At 38.4% G+C, this 26,508-nt stretch overlaps 1 protein-coding gene across 2 annotated transcripts in view; it reads right to left on the bottom strand.

The window, feature by feature from the left end:
• grm8a (glutamate receptor, metabotropic 8a) overlaps window positions 1-26,508 on the bottom strand; it is a 411,383-nt gene that overhangs the window by 83,546 nt on the left and 301,329 nt on the right. For both annotated transcript variants that reach the window (XM_033990109.2, XM_033990110.2), the window contains exons 6-7: window positions 22,892-23,029; window positions 6,883-7,086 (exon numbers count right to left, since the gene is read on the bottom strand). In XM_033990109.2, coding sequence (XP_033846000.2) covers window positions 6,883-7,086; window positions 22,892-23,029 — 342 coding nt within the window. The remainder of the gene's footprint in view (window positions 1-6,882; window positions 7,087-22,891; window positions 23,030-26,508) is intronic.

Below are 26,508 nucleotides of genomic sequence, written 5' to 3'. Positions count from 1 at the left end.
AATGAAGGAAAAGCAGCCAGACGTGAGGAGAACGTTGAAAAAGAAGGAGAAGCCATTTAACCACAGTTGTGCCATTGTTACTATTATGGACACATGGAGCACGGATTACACTTACTAAGACTTACACGGCCACCTGCGCATTTCCGTGGAGATGTTTCTGTTTTGCCTGGGATATTTCACATTATGGCATTAAACACATTTCTCTTGCATTTATTCAATTACTGAATACCTTGAAACACATACATTGTTCAATACCATATTCCAGGCAAGAAGAAGCAGTAAAAAAAGAAAACATCTCCATGGAAACAAGCAGGTCGGAGGGAATTTTGGTTGTAATTTTGCTTTTGTGACACCTAAAATAATCCTTAACTGTAACAATAAATACATCAAATAATTTCTGGGCTTTTTGCAACCTGCTTGGCTATACAGAAAAAATCTACAAAAAGAAAAATACGACAGAGCTATGAAAAACTATTGCATATATTGGCCACTTCCAGTAGCGAGCGATAGGACTAGGGTGTAATGTGCGTGACCTTGTAGTTAGGGGATGATTTGTCTCCTCTCCAGTCCTCGCAATAACACGCAAGTACACCTGAGCACAAATCTCACGCTGCACTGAGAAAGAGCAATCAGTGTCTTCCTTGTGAATTGGTTTCTGACACAATGACAGAGGAAGATAGGGAACAGCAAATACCAATGTTTTCTAACACCCATTTTCACAACAGATAAAACCTATTCTCATTCAAAGTAATATTCAGGCTTGATCTCTGGCCCTTCACTTTTTTATGGTATAGTCAATCTTTTATGTTTGCAATACAGCGTACATTTTATAGACAGACATGGTTATGGTGGTTGGAAGTATTTGGGAAACGTTGTTTGGATTCTAGCTGTACATAAACTATTGCCATTATCGCTACTGCTATTACTACTTTACCCCTATTTCTACTGCTACGACTAGTTACTACAGTAGCTACGTATGCTATTACTCTGCCTGGAATGGAATGTTTGACAGTAAATCACTTGACTTTTCGATCAACAGGTGGACAAGCAAGTGACTCCACCAGGTCAAGGACTTTTTTAGGACTTTTTAGCAAAAAAATCCGCTGTAATCCAAAAAAATTCAAGCTAGTTTAAACGCCTTCTTGTGTCACTTTGTAAAGTAAAGGTAGAGCGGTGAACCTCTTCCCAGAAAGCGTATTTAAAAGTGCATTTAAATAAACACACAAATCACACCTTCTGCAGCCCGGCCCAGCGCACTAAAATGAATGAATTCTACCATCACCGCTGCAATTTCAATAAATCTCTCCCATATATTACCACTGCTACATCTCACACTACTACAAGGTCAAAAAGTTTACTCCCTAACTCTATTGGTTTTCACGGTCTAATACTACTTCACATTTTATGGAGAGAGACTGAATTGCAAAACCTGTCGAATATCGCATTCTAATTTCCCCAATATTACATTCTAAAAACTGCCAAAGAAAACCTGTGCACTGATCCTTACAGCTTATGACTTCTCTTTTTTTTTTTTTTTTTGCTCTCCATGAGTCCACGCACAGTCATGCATATATGTATTCAGCCCCACACCTGACAGAGAGAGACAGGAAATGAAAAGAGAAGGGAGAGGCAGGTACGTCCACGGAGACTCAGATTAATGTGAGAATATTCAAATGAAGTGTCTGATAGTGTTTAGGAGGAAATGAGCTAATGTTTTCCAGCCACTTAAAATTGTCAGAAGCCGCGGATGTCGCAGAAAAGAAATAGTGAATTAACCATTGAGTATGAAAGGTCCCTGGTGATATTAAGACCATGCAAATCACTGTCTCTAATTTTCATATCATAAACAAGGATGGAGGAAAGGTCCTTGGTGCTGTGCTAAATTAAACTGTGTGTGTGATTAGATATATTTGCAAAAAAGGAAGGTATTATATTAGTTAGATTAGGCTAAATCAGTATAAAAATAAATGTGTATTCATCATGGTGTGTCCTCAGAGATGTATGTATTTAATGAGGATTGAATTTGTCAGAATGGAATTTCTGAAATATAAAGTTGTTAAGGTTGATTTGTGTTATTCTGATAGAAAACATGACATGAGAATTTGAGCAAGAGTGTATTAGTATTTAATTTATTTGGATATAGTTTGTTGTGTGTTTAGTGATTGATGGGGTGAGATATGAGTGCTATTTTGTGATGTGACGTTTGTGAACTAGTCGGCTCTTTTAAACGATTCCTCGAATGGTTGGAACTGGATATGTTTTGAAAAGAAGAAAATCTAATCCTTTTTATCCATTTATTTTAAACAAATCTGAGTCTTGGTCATTTTTCTTTTTTTTTTTTAATCTTATTTATTTAGAAAAGGGACAGTGCATATTAATGAACATAAGATACATATGTAAATATGCCAGATTTTAGCCACAGGCTAGTTTCCATCTGTTGTCCCTGAACAGGTTGATGGTCACATTTAACATAAAATACCACATACACAAAATACAGTCAAATACAGAAAAAGGACAATTATTGATTAGTTTGTAGATAAAATTAGTCAGTCACTTTTCTTTCATGTAAATACTGTAAATAGTAAAAGAGTCTTTTGAACGGCTCTTTGAAATGAGTGGATCCAAAAGATTCAGATCCCATAAATTAGCCAAAAGTCCCATCACTGGTGCTATTCACTTGGTCATAGTGTTGCCAATTTTATACAGTGGTTTTAAACTCATGAAGTACGTTTAAGAAAGTCTTTTTGACAGTGACAAATGTTTTTATTAGGGTTGAAGATACTAATCTACTAATACTAATTTGAGCAGGTATTGATACTAAAAAAAGTCACATTCACAAGGACAGAAATGAACCTTTCCTGAACAGTTTTAGAATGATCCTGAGCTGTATCAGAAGTATAATGGTGTGTTCACATTGTTGAGTTGAATTTACATGCAAAGTCTATGTTGGACACACGTCTTGACCACCCTGCGTTTTTTTGCAGCACGTTTTCAAGTGTCAGAACGGCGTGAATCTGGCGTTGACGCAGTGCATCGTGAGTGCTGATGCGTCGAACCTTCTGTTCACGCGTTCTAAGTGTCAGACGCCAGAGATGAAAAAGCTGAACCTTTGGTATTTGATGTGCAGCGTCAACCAATCAGAGACCACACTCCAGTGATTCAGAATGTACACGAATGATTTGTCCATCTAATGTAGTCTGTCAGATGAACGCTGATCATGCTGTTTTGTTGTTCACTCTAAAAATTCCCAACTACATCTTAACATCTCAAAGTCAGTTGGTATGTACGGAGCCCCACATAGGACATTTCCGAAATATAATATTAACGCGTGGCCATGAGATAATATCACGTTCCCACACGATATTTTCTTGAGGTAACAACTTAATTAAGACATGCGCAGATATCCTCATCAAATGTCTTTTGCTTAAAATATAACCGTCCAAAGCAAGCATTGCTAATATGTCATTGTAGCTCATCCCCAACATAAAATAATGCTTGATTCTGAGGTCCCGACTGTCCCAGTTGCATACAAGCCCCTCCCCCTATACATATATTTTCACGAGCCCACGAGATATTTAACTTAAAAAATAAAAATGCTGGGGATGAGCTACAATGACATATTTGCAACGCTTGCTTTGGACGGTTATATTTTAAGCAAAAGACAGTTGATGAGGATATCTGCGCATGTCTTAATTAAGTCATTCCCTCAAGAAAATATCCCGTTCCCTCACGATAATTATCTCATTCCCTCGTGATAATTAACTCGTTGCCTCAAGATAATATCGTGTGAGAACGTGATATTATCTCGTGGCCACGCGTTAATATTATATTTCGCAAATGTCTTTTGCGGGGCTCCTTAGATGTTTTTTTTTTTTTTTTTTTTTAAAAAGCCTGGCATGGATATAGACCCAGATGGATGTGTGCTTGGAACAAAACTGAAAGTACTATAGTCCAAGAATTTAAGTATCTGGAAGTTACACTGAACCCAGGGCTTTTTTTCTCTTTCTTCAAAGATGTCACAAAAAGAAAAAAAAAAACGTGAATAATCTCAAATATAATTTTTCAAATATGTGCATTATTGTCAAGGAATCATCTAGCAACAAACTGTGCAACTATGTATTGATATTCAATGATTTTTCCCTCACCTAAATTATTGCCTTACAAGATGGACCCTGCCAAGCAAAACTACTCTTAAATTAGCTGAAACTATTTATAAAAAAGCACTCAAGCAAGTTTTAGACAAAAAGCTCACTAATTATCATTACTGTAGAATACCTGACAAATACAAACTTCTTTAATGGGACATAACAATTAAATATGCAGATTTAATTTTGGTATACACATTTTTTAACAATCTCGCTCCACTTCCTCTTAGGGAATTTGTGAAAAAAGATTCAAACCAGACAACATGAGCAGGTTCTAGAGGTGACTGCACTGTGCTGTTTAGGGAAAGTGCTTCTGGACAGTTCTCTTTGCTTATGGAGCAGGTCAGATGTGGAACACACTGCTGCTCATATGTGAGACACAACACTGCAGCATTTTCAAAAACTTTAAAACAGCAGCATGTGACCATGGATAACAACATGACAATTTTATATTGAGGCGTTGTTGGTTTGACTTTTAACTTATCACGTCAAATAAACTTGTACATATAGTGAGTGTGTTGTATATATACCGTAAATTTCGGACTACAGAGCGCACCTGATTAAAAGCCGCACCAGCTAAATTTGAAGAGAAAATCAATTTTGTACATATATAAGCCGCACCTGAATAAAAGCCGCAGGTTTTCATATTGTAACATGAGATATTTACACAGAAAGACGGTGCACTGACACGCTTTTTTTTAACTTTGCCTGAAAATTGGAACCAACACGACATCAACACGGGATGAACACATCTGCAGGTTTAGAAAATAAAACTGCACCAAAACGGAAAATCTGCTTTTATTTCCTCTGAAAACTTTTGTCGTCTTTTACATTGACCAAGTTGGATTCATTGATGTCGAGCTTACGTGCAGTGGCTCTATTTCAGGAGTCGGCAACCCGCGGCTCCGGAGCCGTATGCGCCTCTTTCAGCCTTATACTGCGGCTCTGCGTGGCTGAAGTGTATTTTATTTGTGTTAGCTCTTTTTTGTTGTAGTTTAAATTGGAAGATTATTATGATCTTAAAATAAAATTATATTTTCTTATTTTTCGTTGCTCAAAATAAGCGTCACACTCGCGGAACAATGTTCAAAACAAACACCGCTCACGTCTCACAGACACAGACACAGCTCACAGTCCTGCGTAAAGAGCCCTGATTTTCAGACGCTGTGCGCACAGGGGTCAGGAGCAACTTTCGCCCGTCCCTAATGACACACTAATAAGCTCGTCCATAGATGTATCATGAAAATCCTGCTGGAAATCACCACAGAAATCTATTTGATGTAGTAGCAAGTATATTATCTGCTCTTGTCTCCGCGGTGACGTATCACGTATAACACATCAGACACGACGCACAAAAGTAGAGCCACAAGCGAGTGAAAATGAGCCAAAACAAAAGTCTTTGGAGAGCTTTTAACAAAGGGGAAAAGGACAACTGAGGAGCCAGAAGAGGAGACTACACCTCCAAGAAAAAGAAAGATAAATTTAACAGACAATGCCTACTTAAAATCTGGGTTTGTCGCTGCAGGTGACTCACGCGCAGTCCGCTCTACGTAACATACGGGAAAAGCAAATAAGGCAATGAAACCTTCAAAACTGCTTTGGCACATGGAGAATAAGCACCTGGGATTAAACGATACGCCTTTAGAGTTTTTGAAAGAAACTGCGGAGCAGAGTAGACATAATCACATAATCAGCGCAGGGCTCCCTCTGATGCAGCGGTTTGGTGAGTTGTATTTTTTTAATGCACTTAAGTTGTTTTTGCCATATTTATCTGCCACGTGTAGAAGGCTTGTCCGTGAAAATAAAACCCAGGGGCCGTTATCCAGTAAAAAATCCATAAATAAGCCGCACTGCTGTACAAGCCGCAGGGTTCAAAGCGTGGAAAAAAAGTAGCGGCTTATAATCCGAAATTTACGGTAGTGAGTGTGTTGTATGTATAATGAGTGTGTTGTACGTATAGTGAGTGTGTTGTACGTATAGTGAGTGTGTTGTACGTATAGTGAGTGTGTTGTACGTATAGTGAGTGTGTTGTACGTATAGTGAGAGTGTTGTACGTATAGTGAGAGTGTTGTACGTATAGTGAGAGTGTTGTACGTATAGTGAGTGTGTTGTACGTATAGTGAGTGTGTTGTACGTATAGTGAGTGTGTTGTACGTATAGTGAGTGTGCTGTGTGTATAGTGAGTGTGTTGTATGTATAGTGAGTGTGCTGTATGTATAGTGAGTGTGCTTGTGTGTTCCAGTTGCATTTGTGTGATTGTTGCTGTTTGTTTCTCTGTCCTGTACAATGTGATCAACCTGCTGAGGGACTGAAGATGGAAATTAATAAATAAATATGTAAATATTCTTTACATATTTACATTTTAAAATGTTCATTAAAATGTGCTGTCTCTTTTAGAAATAAATACAATTAGAAAATAAGTATCAAAATTGAGTTTTAAATTGTAGTATCATGACAACACTGCTTTTTATATGTCAATAATTCATAGGATTTTAGATTATATGCAAAAAATAAATAAATAAGAATAAATACTGATTACTGAGCCACTCACTGTTCATACACCAACATACAGATTTGTGGATGGAAGCGTCTTACAATATACAACAACACTGAGAACTGGGTTTGAACCATGAATCTCTTTACTCTAACCTGGTGGCTGAGTGTTTTCCGTACATACATAAATAGAGGAAAGAAAGAAGTAGTGGCTGAAAGTGAAAGTGTAAAAGTTAAAACTCACCATTGAATCGGACAGCCCTGATGTGGTTGAGGAGCTCTTTGCCGTCGATGTTGTTGGCCATACGTGGGCACAAACCTGGGTAACCATAACAGAGCTCGCGGTGCATTCGGTGCAGAGCATGGGCCATGGCGTACACCGCGTCCATCACAAACTGCACTTTCCCCTCCTGCTCATAACTGGAATCACGACCAACCTTCTCCAGACCTGAGGGATTGTGAAAGAAAGAGACATGGATAAAAAGATCAATAACAAAATAAATAATGTTTTTTGGATGATGAAATATAGTCAGTATGCACCCATCACCCCTGGTAATCTAATCTTAATACGTGCATATTCAGACCATTCAGTTTTCCAGAATGACTTATTTTTTTATTAGATTATTTTTATTAGATTAGATCATATTTTCTGGTTTCATTATTCCAATATATTCCACTGAACAAGTTCCCTGGTAAATCTAGATTGATATCTCAGACAGATGGATATCAGTCTGGTCCCCTCGCCCTCTGTTGTGCCTCAAGCCAGACAAAAAATTATCATGTAGTCAGATACGTGTTTTGTATTTTTTCCTCTTTTTGGCGCAGTGAGACATGTGAAATAAATAAAACGACATTTTTCTAACCTCAGAGTTTACTGCTTTGCTCACTGATTCTGCAAAAATCCGTGCTGTTTCTTAACTTCCCTGTGATATATTTGTCCTTTCTTTTTTCCTCATAAGCAGACTGTTTTGATACGTTTCCCTGATTTGCTAATTCACTTGTCCACCGCACTAATCTGAAAACGTGATCAGACTCATATCTTTGTAAAGCATTTAAGTGTGTATTGTGTGTGTAACTGTGTGATGTGATGACCAGGTTGTTAACAGGTACTAAAGCCAGTGAAGTTTACCATACATTTTTAAATTGTACTATTTGTTTTTAACGATGCTGCCCCATGTTACCTGTCTGATCCCCTGGTTCCCTGCCCGTCAGATCAGTCTAAAGGCACTTACTGAATGTTCCTCCACCCAAAGACAATAGGGCCTTCTCTGTCAAAGCCCTGAAACGTTTGAGCAAGCTCCCGATTTATGTAAAGAATGCCACATTTTAAAACTCTTAAAGACCCATCTCTATTATCTGGCTTGTAACTAGTGCTAATATTTTACTTTGTCTTGTTAATGCAAATGTCTGTTTGTTGTTTTTATATATTTGTACTGCATTATGTTTAGTTTTCCTGCCTGTGAAGCACTTTGGTACAATTGTTTTTAATTGTCCTATATAAATAAAGTGGCTTGGCTATTTTGGATCCAAGGCAACTGTACAAACACTGTTCAAAGAAAACACTTGTAGTTGGAAATTGTTTTGTTTTTTTATGCAAGAACACACATGCAAAAAAAACAATGCCTCAAATTTGACCTTTCTCGTGTTATACTTTATTGTAAAACATGTACGAGCTGCTTAATGTAATGGCAAGACACTAACGCACAGGAATACTGGTTACCCTCACAATACAGACCAGGTAAACTCTAAAACAAAACAAAAAAACACAAAAACAGAATCAAGTTAAGTCAAGAGTGTTGGAGAAATCACAGATCTCGTTCAGCCAATGGGAGTCCATTGTCACCCTCAGAGACAAAGAACAGCATGTTCCTCTTTACATCCTCTCAACCTCTGATAATGGTGTTTCCTTGTACATGGAACAGAAAGCGTAATCCCATCCGCAGTACTTGATTCTTTTTTTTTACCTTGTACCAGAGGAATGCCACAATGGATATGGTCTTAATGTACTGATATGAAGAGGTGTTATGTGATTGTCAGACTGTATAAAATAGAGAAGATATGTAACGTGAACTGGGTAATAAGTGGGTTAGCACTCAAGATCTGGAGATAGGTCCCCCTGGCTGCGGTGCCCACTCCTCCTCACAGATTACCCCGTGGCGTTAACAGATGAGTCAACTGCAGACACATTTTCCTAAGGGCATAATAAAATGTACCTTAACCTTACTCAAAATGTACAGATATTTCGGGGCTAATGTTCAAAAATGTTTCTATTCAAGTCATATATGTCACTAAATGTTATGGCGATAAAGATTGGATGTTGGTTTGATTCCTAGGACGATATAGTATGTAAGTGATATCATATTGTTATCATCACAGTGAAGATCAAGGCTCTGAAATGCACATTTTAAACAGGATGTAACTGTGTTCTATCAATGAGTGAAGGCGCCATCATTTTGTATCTCTAAACTATGAACCCACAGATCTGCAAATCAAGCTCCCACAGATGAATGTTGTTATTGTGTCCTTGGGCAAGACACGACTTTCCCCACCTTGCCCCCAATGTCTGCATACACTGGCGTATGAATGTGTGAATGGGTGAGTAGTTCCTTTAAGTGTCTTGAAAGTGGAAAAAAGTATTTATTCAAGAACCCCTAGTAGCATTTTCAACGTAATAATTTACTCCCCTCTCTCGCCTCGGAAACACAGTGTGACCTACATGTACCGCCTCTTCTGATCAGCACTGTGTAATTAATGACTGCTGCAGACTAAAGTTTAAGCTCTTGAGCTGGCATTGAAACATGAATTTGGATTTGCATTTGGCCTTGGTGTCTGTTTGAGCACAGATACACAAACATGCAAATAACCTCACAAACCCCATTCATGCAGAGGGAACGGTAACACCTCATTAGCACAATAAGCTCATGAGAGACAACAGGGCAAAAATAAAACTACCTTGATGCATCCAGACGCACATCAATTATAACTAATAACACTGTGCATTCTTTATTTGGAGTGTGATACCCAAACTTGTAATTTCGATACAATGGCCTGTTGCCATTCATTTTCTGCTGCAATTGTTTTATCTACTGCTGCTAGTCTAATATATTTATTTTGTATGGCAATAATAATGATAATAACAATGCATCAGTGCTTTTCCAGCTGCTCAAAATTGCTTGACAGTTTTTTTTAATTTTTTTAATTATTATTTATTCTCTCCACACTCCATGTTGGTAAGATACTATTGTAACCACAACTGTCCTGGGGTAGAGTGACGGAAATGAGGCTGCCAATCTGCGCCATTGGCCACTCCGACTGTCAACACTCACACACCACATTCATACTAGGCAATGTGGGTGAAATGGCAAACAATTGACATTTATTTATTTATTTATTTATTTATTATGTTTTATTTATTTATTTTACCACTGGTACCCCACTGCGGCGTCTGTATTCCCAGCAGTCTCCCGTCCAAATACTAACTAGGTCCAGCCCTGCTTAGTTTTTGAAATCTGACTAGATCAGGCATTGACAAAGCAGTTTGGCCAAAGTGTACTCTGTAACCTTTCTGATTGAGGGTCCACGTCTGTATTTTTAAGCAGGTTTGCCTCTCCACATTTCTCCATAGCAATAGATAAGTTCAATGCCATATGAGGAACAACACAATAAAGCATGTACTTACCCTTCACTATACAATGTGCGTCAGTAGCACTGTTGATACACTTTCAGGCACACTGCTTTAGAAATAACTCGTTTATCGCCAAGATGAGACTAAGACTGAAACTAAAATCTAAGACCACATTAAAAGTTTTAAGCACAGAAAACATTCCGCTCCATTTAATTATTGGAATTATACTGGGCAATGGATGGCAGCTGGCTGTATGGGTTTTTCCCTGGTTCTTCGATTCTCTCCATTAACTTAAAACCAGCCAAATTAGGCTTATCCTTTAGTCCGGGATGATCTGTAGTACTGTTTATCAGAAGCACTTTACCATGCTATTTCAGTTTTTACATTCATAGTACAACCGATGGAACAAATGAGACAGTAAGTTGTACAATTAAAATGCAAAATAATGGACAATAATTGCAGCGCTATTTCAAAAACGCTAGAAGCAACTTGGTTCAGTAGCCTGTCGATTATTAATGCTAATTAGCAGGTTTTTATTGCTAAATTGATTGACCTTTTTTAACATTTAGTCATTTTGTCACATGACCGTGCTGCTACTGTGGCTTTACAAATCAGGCTTTTTGAGAGCAGAGAAAAGTAAGTAAAAGAAGATGCATTAATGTAGTGGAAAGTAGAGAGAAGACAAGTATTAAAAGTAATACAAAGTGTAATGTTTTGCGCTCATTGAACTTACAGACTGACTAACCCATTGATGGATTTGAGAGGGAACCAAAGCTGACTCACTACCTCGTGCGCCCGACCTCTGTGAAGGCATGCGGCTGTGAGCGGGAAGCTAATGGACGGGCGCCGCTTAAATGTGCTAAATGTGCTAAAGGCTAAACTTGCCTCAGCACCAGTCAATACGCTTTTCACAACATCTAAAGGATGTTGGAAGAGGTAAAAAAATCAGTCCGGTATCACCACTATGTCCTTCTTTAAATGGGCACACAAGATAAGATATTTTACACAAATATTTCTACTAAATGGATGAACTTTCCACAAATATTATAAATACTACTCGAAGTACTAGATAGTCAAATTTTCTTTTGCATGCATTTAAGAGTCTGATAGTGCACTGTAATTTTTCTGGTAGAGCCACACCACATGCTGTCTCTATGGAGATGATATTGCTTTATCTGAAATGTTCCACAGTATGGCATTAAACATACTCTAGCATTCTGGTATAAGGAAAGACGCCAGATTTCTTCTGTTGTTATTTGCGGAACACAAGGGCCACTGTAGGCCGTAACCCACGCCAAAACAAGGACAAAACAAGGACAAAACAACAGGAATCTCAACTCACTAGAGCCAGTCGCCAAACCAAACTAGTAACTGACGAATAAAACCTTCACATTAACTTGTTCGGCATAGCAACAAAGTGACACCGACAAAAGCAGTTACTTTAACAACAACACAACCAGTTAGAAGAACAACAAAAGGTGTCAGCTCTGAGCTAAACACATTAAATATTACACTGTCTGTCACCACAGAGACAAGCAAATGACTATAAACCAAGTTGCAGGTCAGATCTGTGAACAGGCAACCCAGCTCTGATAAAGAATGAATGTTTTTCCTAGTATTTTGAGTAAAATACCTGTAAAGCTGGAAGAATATGTACCATCTAGATTGACAAGCAGGTGATAATTTTGTTCAGTACTCGCACAGCCCATGATCTGTTTAACCGTTTAAACTTTTCATATAAGCATTAGCACTGGCTGGACCCTGGAGATTTCATTCACCATAAAGATCATTACAAAATGACACCAATTACTGTGTCACAGTCAAAGTGAGCATCGTTTTGCAGATTGCTCCCAGCGCATCGGGGCAAACTGCAGTTCAGGGCTGCAGAATAATGATGCAACATAAACAACATGGCACCAAAATAAAAGTCAGATATTTAGCCGTGCAAAACCTTGATCAGTACGGCAAATCAACGGCGTGTGTCAGTGTCAACAACATAGCATTTAGTCCATCAACAACAGACCTTAGCCCGGCAGCCTAATGTTCCACTATAATCAGAAAGCTAATTATGCTAATAGCCCATAAATAAAGAGCAATTAGACATTCATTAGCATAAACACAACTCTACGTAAAACAAGGATGTCATTAAATAGAGATTTATTAATATGTTTAGCGATGTGCATTTATCCCTAATGACTGTTCATTATTCATTGCATTGAAGCTATCTATTTATTTACATGTATACTCAATTGGCATTTTGGCTTGTAGTATTGCATGTGAGTACAGAATCTGTCCACGCTACTCCTGCAGATTCACTCTAAAAACAGTAAACCCCACGTAAAGCAAATAGGATAAGCACATCTGGCACATAATGATGAAAGAGTGATGTGGAAATAAACAAGTACAGTATAAAACTATGGCTAGTCAAAGAAATAATATAATAGTAACTTCAGATTTATGAGTATAGACAGATGCTAAGGTTTCAATAGATATTTTGAAGAGAAATATAGAGGTTGCACATAGTTAAAGGTGCACTGCATAAAGTTATTCAGTGGATCCTACTGTGTCTCCATGATGTTAATGTTTTGCCAAAAATGTTCAACAGTGTGGCATTAAAAGTGTCTATGTCTATTGAGACCTGAAGTTGATGCCACCAGGCCAAGAAACAGGTCAGATTTGCGGATAGGTGACCCCGTTCACTGTAAGAATGCATGTTATTCACCAGTAATGAAATAAATGCTACAAAATTAAATTTAATGCCAGACTGGGAAACCCTCCAGTCAAACCACAAAAAAACAAAACAAAAAAAACTAATGGAAACGTTACTCAGTGCATCTCGAAGAAAAAAACATGGTTCAGGATTTTTACGTGCCACCTTTTAGGCATCATTCCCGCAAAGGTACCGCAAACGTTTGAGTCATGAGATCTTTTAAGCCAAGATGCAACGTTAATCAGCATTGTGCAAGAAAATGCAATGTGGCCTTGAGACACCTAAACGGGACTGTCTGTTTAAAGCGGCGCTAACAGGAAGAATACTGCAGTCTGTGTTTCTGCAGATTGCATCAGGTGAACAGGAGGATGAGTGTCAGAATCTTGGGATATTATAACACAGGACAAGTTAATGAAGGAGCGACTGGACTGCTTCAAATGGGCCTTTGCATGTGTAAGTTACAGTAGGACACCAGTGGGAATTCTAGGGGCCACAGTGGGACGCCAGTGGCAAAAACTTTTCATTGTGTCCTTAGGCAAGACATTTCACTCACATTGCCTAGTATGAATGTAGTGTGTGTGTGTGTGAGTGTTTTTGATGGTCAGAGGGGCTGAAAATATACACAGTGACTATATATTTGACAATGACCTGTAAGAAATACCAGCTCTAAGTACTAAATGCAGTTTTAAGGTGGTGATATAGTATTCACACTATGTTGGTGCAGTTTCCTTGTCTTCTACACAAGGCTCCTCCGTTTTCAATCCAACAGCTGCTAAATGAGATCCAGCCTTCTCTCTCACTCTTAATGACACAGGAGACCACAGGAGGCACAGGCGGGGCACCATTCGAAACACTCAGAGACGCACAACTACAGATCAACAGTTTGGGCTCGGTTTCATAAAAGAAAAAAAAAAAAAAAAAATGAAAAGATAAATCATCTCCATATCTGCCTTTAAGACGATTTGAGATTTGATTATTTGTTGTTGTTGCGTAAGCAGAAGGCCAGCAGGCGCCAAGATCTGTCAATATTACTCATCTGATTTAAAAGCTAAAGGCAATGCACCAACTCTTCAGTAACACTTCACCAAACTTGTATAAAATGATTATGTTACACAACCACAGTTTCAGGCATGTTACTCCATTTTATTTCAGATGCCATTGCAGAAGAAACGGCTCATTTGTTTGCGTAGGGATTAATGTAAAGAGTGACTTCTGGCTTCTTTTTTATTCTCAGAGAAGAGTATCTCGGCTATCCATGGGTTTCAGAAAGATGAAAAAATTAGAACTACTATATCATAGCGATTAACAATTTCAGTAACTTTTGAATAGAAAAAAGCCCTTGAAATGTTGCAAATAAAAGCAACATGAATTGGATTAACAGCACGTGTGGCAGAGTTTGCATGTTCTACCCTTGCCTAGGTAGGTCTCCTTCAGGTACACCAGTGTCTCCATCAATTCTCCTTCTCCTACTCTGGACCAAGATACTGTTTAATGTTTTGTTTAAAGTGCTGTGTCCAGTCAGTTTTAATACTCTCCAGTTAAAGTTCCATTAAAAAGCTGGATCTTGTTTATATTTAACTGAGAGTGGGAGTGTGTTTACCCTTTAAACTTATAAAAAATCTAAGAAAATTTTTTTTCAGGAATATAGTTTTGTTTTGTTTCAGCTTATTTAAAAGTGTAAAAATGCAGACAAATTAGAAAGAAAGATCAGGCTCCAGCCATTCACATTAAGAAACCATTCAAAAGAGCCTGCTCATTCACAAATGTCACATCACTATAGTCCACGTATACTTATAGGGGGTAGGGTACAGCGAATGCAGTTTTTATTAAAAGGAACCAAATCCTTCAAAAGCAAATGCTTCCAACAACCATTGTAGTTTTTCATTGAAGGATAAGACCCTGACCTCCTACACGTTTTTGAAGAGAAACACTGTGAACTTTGATAACACTATAAAACTCACCAACTGTTCATAGTGCCCACATGAAAGTTACATGCTGCTTTTTAACATTAAAGGCAGTTTATGTTTCACTTATCTTTCTCCAGCATATGGTGCAGGCTGTCTACTGGGAAAAGGACTTTTAAATATGCTTTTAAAACATTTGATGCACCCAACCCTACAGTGGCAAACATGTGACGATGTTATTACCGTGTTATTATATTACAAGTATCAGTCAGGCTATGATTTCCTTGTTGAATTTTCTACAATACTGATAAAGCTATCTTAAATCTATTTGTAAGTGGATGTCCTTTCCCCCTCCCCTCACCTGGCCTTTGTCAGACTCACCTGTGCTCTCTGGTCTTCTTGTGTCAGGCCACATCAGACTACAGTAACTAGCAGAGAATACAAGCCAATTAAATTACAAACTGGGACTCTGCATTCTGCTGTTTTATTATTATTATTATTTTATTTTCTAAGTGAAAGAGCCTTTAAGCTTTGTGATATTTTATATAAGTTTGATGTTTCTGATGCATTACATAAGTTTAATGTTGTTCAGCGTCGTCTTTGGCTTTGACCTTTTTTAAGCTTTTTTAAAAATTTTTTGTTATGCTTTCTTTGGTTTTGTCTTTGTTTTAAAACGTGGGCATTTGACGATAAAAAAAAAAAAAAAAAAAAAAAAAAAAAAAAAAAGTTAGGTTATGTTGGTATATTTTTTTGTTCTGTTCTGTTTAGTTTTGTCTTTTTTAATAAAATAAATAAATAAATAAATAAATAAATAAATAAATAAATAAAGCTATCAGTACTAAACATATAATCACTCTTAATTAAAATCCCTTAAAATATATATTGACATTCTCATCAGCTCCATAATTATACCTTGTGCTTGTTTGCTTTTTTTTTTTTTTTTTTACACTGACACTTCTCCTAAACCCTAAATCCAAATACATCTCAGCTACATCCCAGCTCTGGTGTGGAGCTAATGCTAATGCTAATGTAGACGGGCTGAGTGCGGTGATGGATGCCTCCTCTTCGGCACAGCACGCCAGCTCTGTTTTACACACACGGTGATTGATGGCACCATGCATGACAGACAGACTAATGACTTGGACAAGCTCCTTAATTAAACATCAATTAGAGACACATACCCAGTCCCCTCCGCCAATGCTCACACCTTTTATTCATTTTTACATTTTTAGCCGTAGACGCACTTGACTGCTCATTTTCCTAATATTGTAGGAGCAGATATGTTTTGGCTTAATGAGTTTGAAGGGGGAAAAAAAACAAAAACATGTTTATATATAGATTTGAAAATACACAGGAGGTCTGGATGATGGCGCATACATTATCATAACTGCGGGATCATTAGCTGTCCTTTCATTTATCAAACAGAATGACAAGATGGTATATCGCTAACTGGGAAAATAAAAAATGAGATAAATCAATAATTCACTTTCTTTGGGGCATGTCTGTTTATAAAAAGTGTTAGCATTTGAGAAACCCCACGTGTACTGTCCAATACAAATCTCTTGATATGTCCATATTTGGCTGACTTGAGGCTAGCTCTAGGGCTAATCTGCCAAGGAAAGATGAATAATCAATAATACAGTATAGGAAATGAGCTTGAGGCACGGATCCAGCGCACGTCGTGTTAAAGCCGTGGGTTATGTCAATACAATGCTGCCTAAGTGGTGATTACTTTTGGTACTGGGCAGGACTCATACAAGTCCAATCCATAACTGCTTACATGTCTTTGCATCCTTCAGATCATAAGTCAATGAGGTCTCCTGTTTTATTTGTTCTTACAGGTGTAAAAAGTGGCCTGAAAGTGGAATGAGATGTCGTAGTATGCAGTTTGGCAGAGTGGTTAGCTCAGAAAAAAGAAGAAGAAAAAAAACAACAACAACAAATGCAATCGTTTGGAAAGGTTACTGTTACTGTTTATTGTAGCGGCTGTTTATTGTAAGGGTAACTTGTTGGCAGTAAATGGCCACTACACACTTGATAGCATATTACACAGCAGAAATCCAAGAGTTGTTGATACAGAATCATCTATTTCTTTATTTTGCGTAGCCCCTTGAGATGCATCATTCATCTCTTTTCAATGGGGTCTTGTGGAGGTGAATCCAGCAACCCAAAAGCAACGAGTAAAGATGTGGAGACAAAACAAGTTCTTGTCAGCCATTTTGGGTCAAACATCTACACCACTGATCCTCAATGTGTAGCATCAGTATACATTGTTGTTTTTTAACTTCAAAAAGGTCCATGTAGTAAAATCCTACATAAAAAAACATCTAAAGATATTTGGGACTTAGTTTGTTCGAAGTTTACCTATGTCTTCCGTTATAAATGAGGCACGGATAGATGAAAAACAGATTTTTTTTAGCACATCTTTACCGTGGTCTTTAATACACAAGAAGCAGGTGGAAACAGTCAAAATGATACTTGACAGAATGGGAACAGCTTTGGCACACACGTTTAAGTCTGCCTGAGAAGTATATGGCAACATAAAACATACATGATTACAAATGCTGCAGTTTTACTCAGAGGTTGCGCATAACTGGGATTTAATACGAGGGCTCATATAAAAGTCTATTATATTTATGGACCCGGTTTATTTGCCACATTAACAGAGAAATATTGCATAATAAGGAACTTTGTGGTGGGTTATGATTTGAATATAACATAAACTACTTAATGCTGACGTAACCGACGTTTTGTAAGAAAAAAAAAAAAACAGCATTGTAAAATCCGTAGTGAAAAGAAAATCAGACTGCTCTCTATCTTATTAGAACACATTTTTCTTGAGTCTTTTGAATTACTATAAGACGCTTTGAGCTGATTGGCTCTCATCCCAAGGGTGGTCCACTGTGCTTCACATTTCCGTCTATGAAAAACAGTTCTTAAGATACTGGTAGTGGCCAAATAATCCCTGTGTACATTAGTGAGGTGCCACAGATTTGTGAGAGTTTGGAACAAGTTAGATGTAAATACAGACTTTCTTCTTTAACAGTAGGAGGTGAATTAACTTTGGTTATAAACTCTGAGATATGTGCATCAGATTACTACAGGTTACCCTATGTTTGTTGAGTCTGTTCCTAAATAAAAAAAAATCAAAATAAAATCAGGTACCACCCTTTAAACCCTTACATACTGATTCAAGAGACATCCACTCCGAAAAATCTGTGTTAAGCCAGTGTCCACTGCACAAAAGATTCATGATTGTGGGGAGAATCTTGAGTTGTAGATAAAAATGGTGGGTGGTAGGTCTCAAAGTGAGACCAGGACAAAGATTACATTTAGAACTGTCGTACGACTAAAGACAAGCTGCGACTAATATGAAGCCTGTCTAATATTCTGGAGCCTTGGTGGAGAGTGAGCCATCCTCTTGCAGCGTCTGCTATCAATCTTTGAGGCCAACTGTAAACACAAGCACTCCTCAGAAGAGCTCCGCCGTGAACAGGGCCATCGCTTCCCAGTTATCTTTCATTTACTGACTTTTACAAACACGAAAACAACACTAGCATGTAGCACTAGAGCCAACTATCTGAAATAAAAATACAGAACAGAAATGAAAGACTTTGCACTGGCATGTTCAATCATGTGTCATCCGGATGCCCTCCCATGTGCTTGTTTCCTAAAGCCCCTGTATCGGCCCATCCTGAAGCTACTCTACAGTTTGGTTTGGTCTGGATCTGTAGCTACAAAAGCTGCTTCACGTGAGGCTAAAGTTTATGACCTCTTACCCTGTCTACAGTCTTAATGTGTGATGTTACATTTCCTCACATTCCCATCTGCTCTTTCTGTCATCAACTCCATTTTATATCGTGTTTTGTTAGTTAATGATTACCAGAACTCTCGCCCTGCACGGTGCGAGGGAGCGGGAGCACTGGATCGAGCCCCAGCTTTGATTGACAGCTCGGGGTTGTGACAGAGCGGAGTGCAGGAGATGCATGTCTCGCATGTTTGGAGCTGCTCTGCTGGCAGCAGCAGTGAGAGGAGCTTTGTATCCATTCAGAAATAAGAAGGAGCAAGAGTGACTATCATACCATCATTCCTTTAGACTTGTGAATTTCATTGACCTCTCAAAAAAACACAGTTTTGCTTTCCAATTATGGAATAATTCTGTATTTTACCTAACACTTGGCAACCCTCAGCTAACTTGTACAATTCTGGAGACATTACCACATGGAGCTGAAGCCTGGTATTCGATGTAATATTCAGACAAACTTTAGTTGTAGCCACTGATCGTGTGCAGCATAAAAATCAGTAATGTATGCAGTATGTCGACACTACATAGTCTACAAAGCATTTGATATGTTTTATACATTCTACAAGCCACATCATGTTTATTTTTCCTTACTTCACTTGCCTTAAAATAAAGCATGTATTTTCAGATGAACCAAAAGCATAAAAAGCCACCCACAGAATGTCAAGTTCTCTGAAAAATCCTTAATCCTACTTTATGCAAAGCTCAGTTCTAATTGGTTACTGCGCTTCAATTTTCTGCTGCTTGCAGGTGACAGTGTCTAGTTTTAACCCACCCACCTGCCCCGTGTCGCTGTAATCCCATGGTGCACTGTAGGAGAGATGTGCTGCCTCTTAAGGAAATGAAGGGAGGGTGTGAGCTTAGAACACTTCTGTACACCAGGGCCCAAAAAAACATACTGGTTTCTTGTTGGGGCAATTTTGATTAGCTTTTTAAATCAGGAAGGGAATCTGGCTGGCATTTTTTTTTTTTTTTTTTTTTTTTTTTCATTTTAACCATGTGTGAATGAAATTATGTTTTATCATTAATGAATTGTATGCTTATATTGTGTTACGGGATGTTGTTCTACTGACAAATAAGGAAATTGTTGAGGAATGTCAAGCTGTTAATAAAAGCCTGGTCTGAGAAGAAGACGTTGGAGAAGGCAGAAGAAGACCTCATGGAAGCAGTCTGTGTCTCTCTCTGTCCAGAGTAAAAAAGTCTAATACCTGTTTTGAGTCTTTTTTGGTAAAACAGCACGAGTTTTCTTGACACCATGCCATGTCATTACTATCATCAGTGTCAAACAGCACTATAATAGACCAGTGAAAAATATTTGGTTATTATAAAGTGGCACCAAATATTTTTTGGCACCAAATATTTTTTGGCAAAAACAGTTACAAAGTTGTCTAATTGAGTAATACAACAAAATTTTATGAAATGGGGAAAAGTCATTCATAAATTTCGCAGCAGCCTCCTCAGCCTCTTCTTTACTGCCATATACTTCAAGTTGGATATTTGTATATTATCCAAGTTGTCCAAATATGATATGCTATCTAGAATACAAAAAGCAAAACACGTGTTACAAAACAAAAAAAAAGTGCCTTGGGTTTTTGCCTTCGGAACATTCCACATACAAATTTCTGCAAAAGACTTTTCCCCTTACAACTGTCTCTTGGTTGCATGACTGACATCTCTACCAACCAGTGTCCAAAATATATCTAAACATCATATTTTCACCTCACTTATTGCCCCGTGCATATCTCCTGGTTGAGGTGCACGATACCAGAGGGAGGAGGTGTGGATTACAAAGTGAGAATTAACCCAGTGGTTGTTGCTTTTAACCTGATGTGGAGTTTGATGTTTGCAGGGATGTGAGAGCTTATCTGAGATCTGTGTCTGCTTTGTGCTCTGTTCCCTCAGGCCGACGTTTTACCTGACTGCACTCCTCCTCAGCTCAGCACAAAGTATTACAGCTGCTCCGCGCTCTCACTCACGGCTAAACCCGAGAAAACAAGATACTTTCTCTCTGGCACAGAAAACACGCTGTTCTTGTTCAATGCTTCCTTTTAATCAACACTTGGAAAACTATGAGTGTAGCAGGCCATACAAATAAATAAGAGCTTATGACAACTTAGATGGAAATAAAGTCGTATTGATATGTTGTTATAAATAGAACAGTGGGGTGAAACACTACTGCTTAGTCTAATTAACCAAAATCAAATGCAGCATGTGTGGATATTCATTTGGGGTATTTCTGAAAAAAGAAATAAAACAGCACTATCTATACTAGTAGTCCAGAAACATGGCTGTTTAATCAAGTAAAATGGATTTGCTGAATATAAAACCTTTGATGGTACCTTTTCATTGATAACATCTAATGAAATAGTATCAACAGTATTTTTGTTGGCAGCAATGAACTACTTTAGCTAAGCAAATATAAAAACAGCTCATTTCTGCAGAACCCACATAGTGGCACGCAACTCATATTTATCTGAAGTAAAATAAGTTATATATTTGTTCTGAATGATATGAACATTTTTGAAAGACGTCTACCGCATTTGAGAGACTTGTGAGCAGCTGTGGTTGTGTCCCAAGTAAAAAAATAGTAGTTTGACACCGTTTATGGTCCAATTCTAGACGCTTCTTGATTCAAACTGAATTCAGGAGGGACTGACTGATTGTTTTCATTATTAAATACAATTTCACACCAATGTAAACCTGTATACCAACAGCTTTCACTGCCTATATCTGCATTTAACTCTCTCAGTTCTATTTGTATTTGCATTTGACTCTCTCAGTTCATTAAAAAATGACAGCCTTTTCCACAACTTCCATCGGCTGAGTCACCTAGGCGACCTTGAGCAGCCGGCGCCTGATTGGCTGCTGTGTTGATGACTCGGAGGTCGCGGCTCCCGCCACTTGGAATTAATGCAATCTGTCGCTTGGCTATGGAGAACCTCAACACACGAGAGCGAGAGAGTTCTGATGGCACAGCTTCTAATAGAGAGTCAATGAGAGTCAGTGCCCTTACAAACCTCATTATGTGAATTAATAGCAGCATCAGCATGAAGTTTGACTACACACAGATGAACTGCATGGTACTGTCAGCATAGAGCAGGAGGACAGTATCTGTGACATGGAGTTAGTATTTGGATTTGTGATTGTGTCATTTTTTGGATTGCTAACGGTATTTCAGCGTCTCCTATAGTATAGTTTACTCATAGTTTATAGGGACAGGAGTTGAGAATTAGCACTAGCTATACACTCTATATGCAGCACATCAGGTGTACACTCTGCCTGTGACTATGAATAACTGCATTGTCCCTGTCAAATAAATGAATGCATCAAAATAAAATAAAACAATATTTAGTCCCTGTTTAGACCACCACAAAACTGGGACTTAACCTGCAGCTAAACATGAACTAGACCAAGACTAAACTAAGAACAAGGTCATACCACGTCTATATGCACATTAAACTGGACTCAAACCAAGACCAAACCAGGGCAAGTGTGATTGTGCTTCAAGGTAGTCTTAGGAAAAAACACAGGTTGTAAATCGCTGCCAAAAACAACATTCATTTCATCAGTGCACGACTCCTTTTTAAAGTCGCATGTAAGACGTCAGTAAGTCAGGAAGTGCATGCTAGTTGTTGTTACCACCACAGCAAGCCTCTGCACTGGGCTCTGAGAGTCGTGAAAAGCTCTCTCACTCAAGTGACGGATTAGGATGATCAGGCTACATAAAATAAGTGAAGAATGACTTAAGACCTCTGCAAACCTTTAAAATTAACTGTTTGTTTTTCAAGTTTTTATGACATTATACATTAGGTTCTGCACCCCTAATTAAGTTGTTTCGGGAGAGTTTGTACGCACAAATCCCTTGTGTGCTTCAGCTGATGATGTTAGCATCATCATACACAGGCAGAAACAGAAAAATGACCAGTGCAGTGGGACCAGGCAGATGTAGAGGAGGATGAGACGAGCCTAATTAGAACTGAACACCTGCTAGACTTGGTTGGCCAGCTTACAAGACGCAGCCAAAACACTACTCCTCAAATGAGCAAAATTATTTATTCCAAGTGTAACCTGACCTCAAGCCAGAAGCATTTCACTAGAGCGCTGTGAAAATTCCCCCTAATTGCTGGCTGAACTTGCACAGAAAACGATTCATCTTTTGATTGGCAGCTGACTGTTGTTGTTGTTCTTGTTGAGATGGTGACTGGGTCTTACCTGTGCATTTTTTCAGACTTCCTGGTCGTTTTCCATGCATGCCGAGCTTGCAGTTGAAGTTTTCTTCCCAAAACTCTGCAAACCAGACGTTTCTTCTGTTGTTGGAAAGGGAGCGGCTTCGGAAGTACCGGTCAAAGGCTGGGAGAAAGAGATCAAAACAAAAAGTGAGGATAGCCAGCTTTTAGCATGTTGTGTCATGCTGTAATACACACGCATAATAAAACAAATAAAATAAAATACTCTTCTTGATTCATTGGCAAATAAAAGTCCATAAGAACACCACTATATCTATTACAACTGCTATTACAACTACAATTGCAATTACTACAACTACAACCATTAATAGTACCAGTAGTAGCAGTACTAGTACCACTACTCCTACTCATACTGCTATTACTACTACTACGAGTAAACAAAAAAGGTGGAGGTGTGTGTGCATTTTTTAGAGATAATTTAGTTACTCACAGATTATCATTTGGGGTGTTTTCATCTTTTGAGTATGTTTCATTTAAAATGGAGCTAAAACAATCCCCCTCCATACTCTACTTAGTCATATACAAACCCCCCCAGCACTGTCTGAGTTTTATTGATGATTTTACTGCGATGCTTTCAGTCGTGTGCACAGACTTTGATTGTTTAGTCATTACAGGTGATTTTAATGTACATATAATAATAATAATACAGATAATGTGTTTGACAGAAACACTAAAGAGCTCAGTTCTGTCCTTGAAACCTTTGGCCTGACTCAGCATGTCAGCAAGCCCACCCACAACAGAGGACACACTCTGGACCTGCTCATTACAAAAGGAGTAAATATTTCAAATGTCAATGTGGTGGATGTTGCTCTGTCTGATCATTTCTGTGTCTTCTTTGACTTGTCTGTTATTCCCAAACCAGCGGCTGGTCCTGCAGTTGTTCGAAGGAGACACATAAATGATAACACAGGTGCACTGTTCATGGAAATGATACACTTTGAAAATGCCTCATGTTCTGATGTTGATGATTTGTTGAACTCTGTAACTTCGAGTGTTTTAAATGTTCTGGACACCATTGCCCTGATGAAGGTTAAAATGGTTAAAGATAAGCAGAAAGCGCCATGGAAGAATGATGACTCGGTCAGGGCACAGAAAAGAGAGTGCCAGTTAATACGCAGCAACAATGTGTCTTACCACAACTATGCAGATGACACTCAGATCTGTCTCATTTGCAGCAGGTGAATATGAACCTGTGGATTCACTCTGCCACTGCATCCAACAGATCAGTGTGTGGATGCAAAACAACTTTCTCCAGCTAAACTCAGACAAGACTGAAGTTATCATCTTTGGCCCACAGAAACATAGAGAAAGTGTTAGCAGTCACCTCCAGTCTCTCTCTCTCTAAAACCTTCAAATCAGGCTAGAAATCTAGAGATAATAATGGACTCAGACTTGAACTTTAACAGCCACATCAAATCAATAACATCTGCAGCATTTTACCACCTTAAAAACATTGCAAAAATCAAAGGTATACTGTCAAAGCCTGACTTAGAGAGACTTGTCCATGCATTTGTCTCCAGTAGGTTAGACTACTGTAACGGCCTGCTCACTGGCCTCTCCAAACGAGCCTTAACACAGCTGCACCACATGCAGAAGGCTGCTGCTCGGGTCCTGACTAGAACCAGGAAGTACGAGCACATCACTCCTGTACTCAGGTCTCTGCACTGGCTTCCTGTAGCTCAAAGAATAGACATTAAAGCAGCTCTGCTTGTGTATAAGTCTCTCCATGGCCTAAGTCCAAAGTACATCTTTGACATGTTAGTGCCATATGAACCATCTCACACTCTGAGGACTTCAGGGACCGGCCTCCTGCAGGTGCCCAGAGTCAGGACATGGGGAATTGGCGTTTCAGTTTTATGCAGCTAAAACCTGGAACAGTCTTCCTGAAGATGTGAGACAGGCCTCTACTTTGACAATGTTTAAGTCCAGGCTCAAAACGGTTCTGTTTAGCTGTGCATACGACTGAAAGGTTTTTATTCTGCACTCTTCTGTTTTAGTGTTAATTTTATGATGATTATTTGTGATTATTTATGTTTTTATTTGTGTGATTTTAATGTCCTTCTTATTCTGTAAAGCACTTTGAATTACTTTGAGTACGGATTGTGCTATACAAATAAACTTGCCTTGCCTTACTACTTCAGAACCTGAACATTCAATAATTACCATATTGTACCACTGGATACTTTGCATAAATGAAGAGATTAATAGCAAAACCACATATGTCAAGAAGGGATGGAACTATATTTTGATAGCAGTAAAATACCTTTGGCTTTTGAAAACATCACTACTACTATACTACTACTACTACTACTAATACTACTATGCTATACTACTATAAGAGTAAACGACAAGCCTCCGATGACTTTTTTCAGAAGCCACTTATCTGTTTTTTGCAAAGGAACTCTTCAAATATATATATTCCTGTTAAGCATCCTAAAATGCTAATTCATAAACATAATATTTTTCTCTCTTTTTGCTGCTTGTACTCTCCTCAGTGTTCAACTTGTGAAAACACCCTGGTCGTTTACATATTTTCTATCTACAATTGTTACTGATACTGAAAAAGCATTGCATCAGTGTTTTATTCAGTGTCTTTTACTGCAGCTTCCTATCAAATGCTACAGCCCAGAGCAAACATTTTCAACCGCACTTACACAATCTCCTCCACTGACTGCACAAGAGAGGAGTGCATTTCACCAGTCATAAAAATGGAACCCAACTTGTCATGAGCTGGTGCGGATAAAGTGACGAAGAACCGAGCGAAATGAGCTGGACAAAAACACTGTGTGCTGTTTTCAGAGCATGGTTAATTGGGAAGTGCTTTATACTCCACTGTAAGAGGAACACTTCTGGAAAAGCCTGGTGACACTATTTTTCTTGATCTAAAAATGATAAATATGTTTTAGAATAAGACGTAAATTAAGAATATTGCATTGAATAAGGAAATAGGATACATTTAGGGTAGCTCAATTAGGAACAAACTGACTCTTTCCATGTATTGTCGGATGGAGGTGGATGTAATCTGGCATCTACTATTGCTGCTGTGTCTATTATGACTAGTTTAACTGGACATTTAAAATAATTAATATTTTTTTTGCTGGATTTTTGTTATACTATACTATAAACAAGGATTGGATCTAGGCAAGTGTAAAAAAAATGGGTGGACCTCAACTCTTTGTTTTTAGCCTCACCCACATACTTAAAGCTGCACGATGAAACTTTTATCGTGTAGAGTCTGCTCATAGACTGTATATATAAATGGACATGGCTAACCCGCTAGCCATCACGTTCCATATAGGAAGTGAGCATGAGCGTGTTTCCGGCTCAATCAACTCTGGCTCCAATTGACTTTCAATCTCTTTCTCTAACTGCTGCTGTCAGGTTTGTCAATTTGGTTTTAAAATGTTCGCATTAACCTGCTCTACAAAATGTGAACCGCTCTCTTCTGAACCAGCGGTGCGGGCAGGAAGTGGCATTACCTTCAAGAGCCTCACACTGGGTTAGCTCGTTGGTCGCTATGATACTTGTGGCCTGAATTTCAAATATGGAACTCGGCTTCAAATGTGCTCCTATAACTGCTAG

Source organism: Periophthalmus magnuspinnatus, chromosome 23, assembly GCF_009829125.3.
Source record: "Periophthalmus magnuspinnatus isolate fPerMag1 chromosome 23, fPerMag1.2.pri, whole genome shotgun sequence".
Classification (NCBI taxonomy): Eukaryota; Metazoa; Chordata; class Actinopteri; order Gobiiformes; family Gobiidae; genus Periophthalmus; species Periophthalmus magnuspinnatus.
Note: the sequence above shows the minus strand (reverse complement) of the source record. Positions and strands in the feature narration are given on the sequence as shown.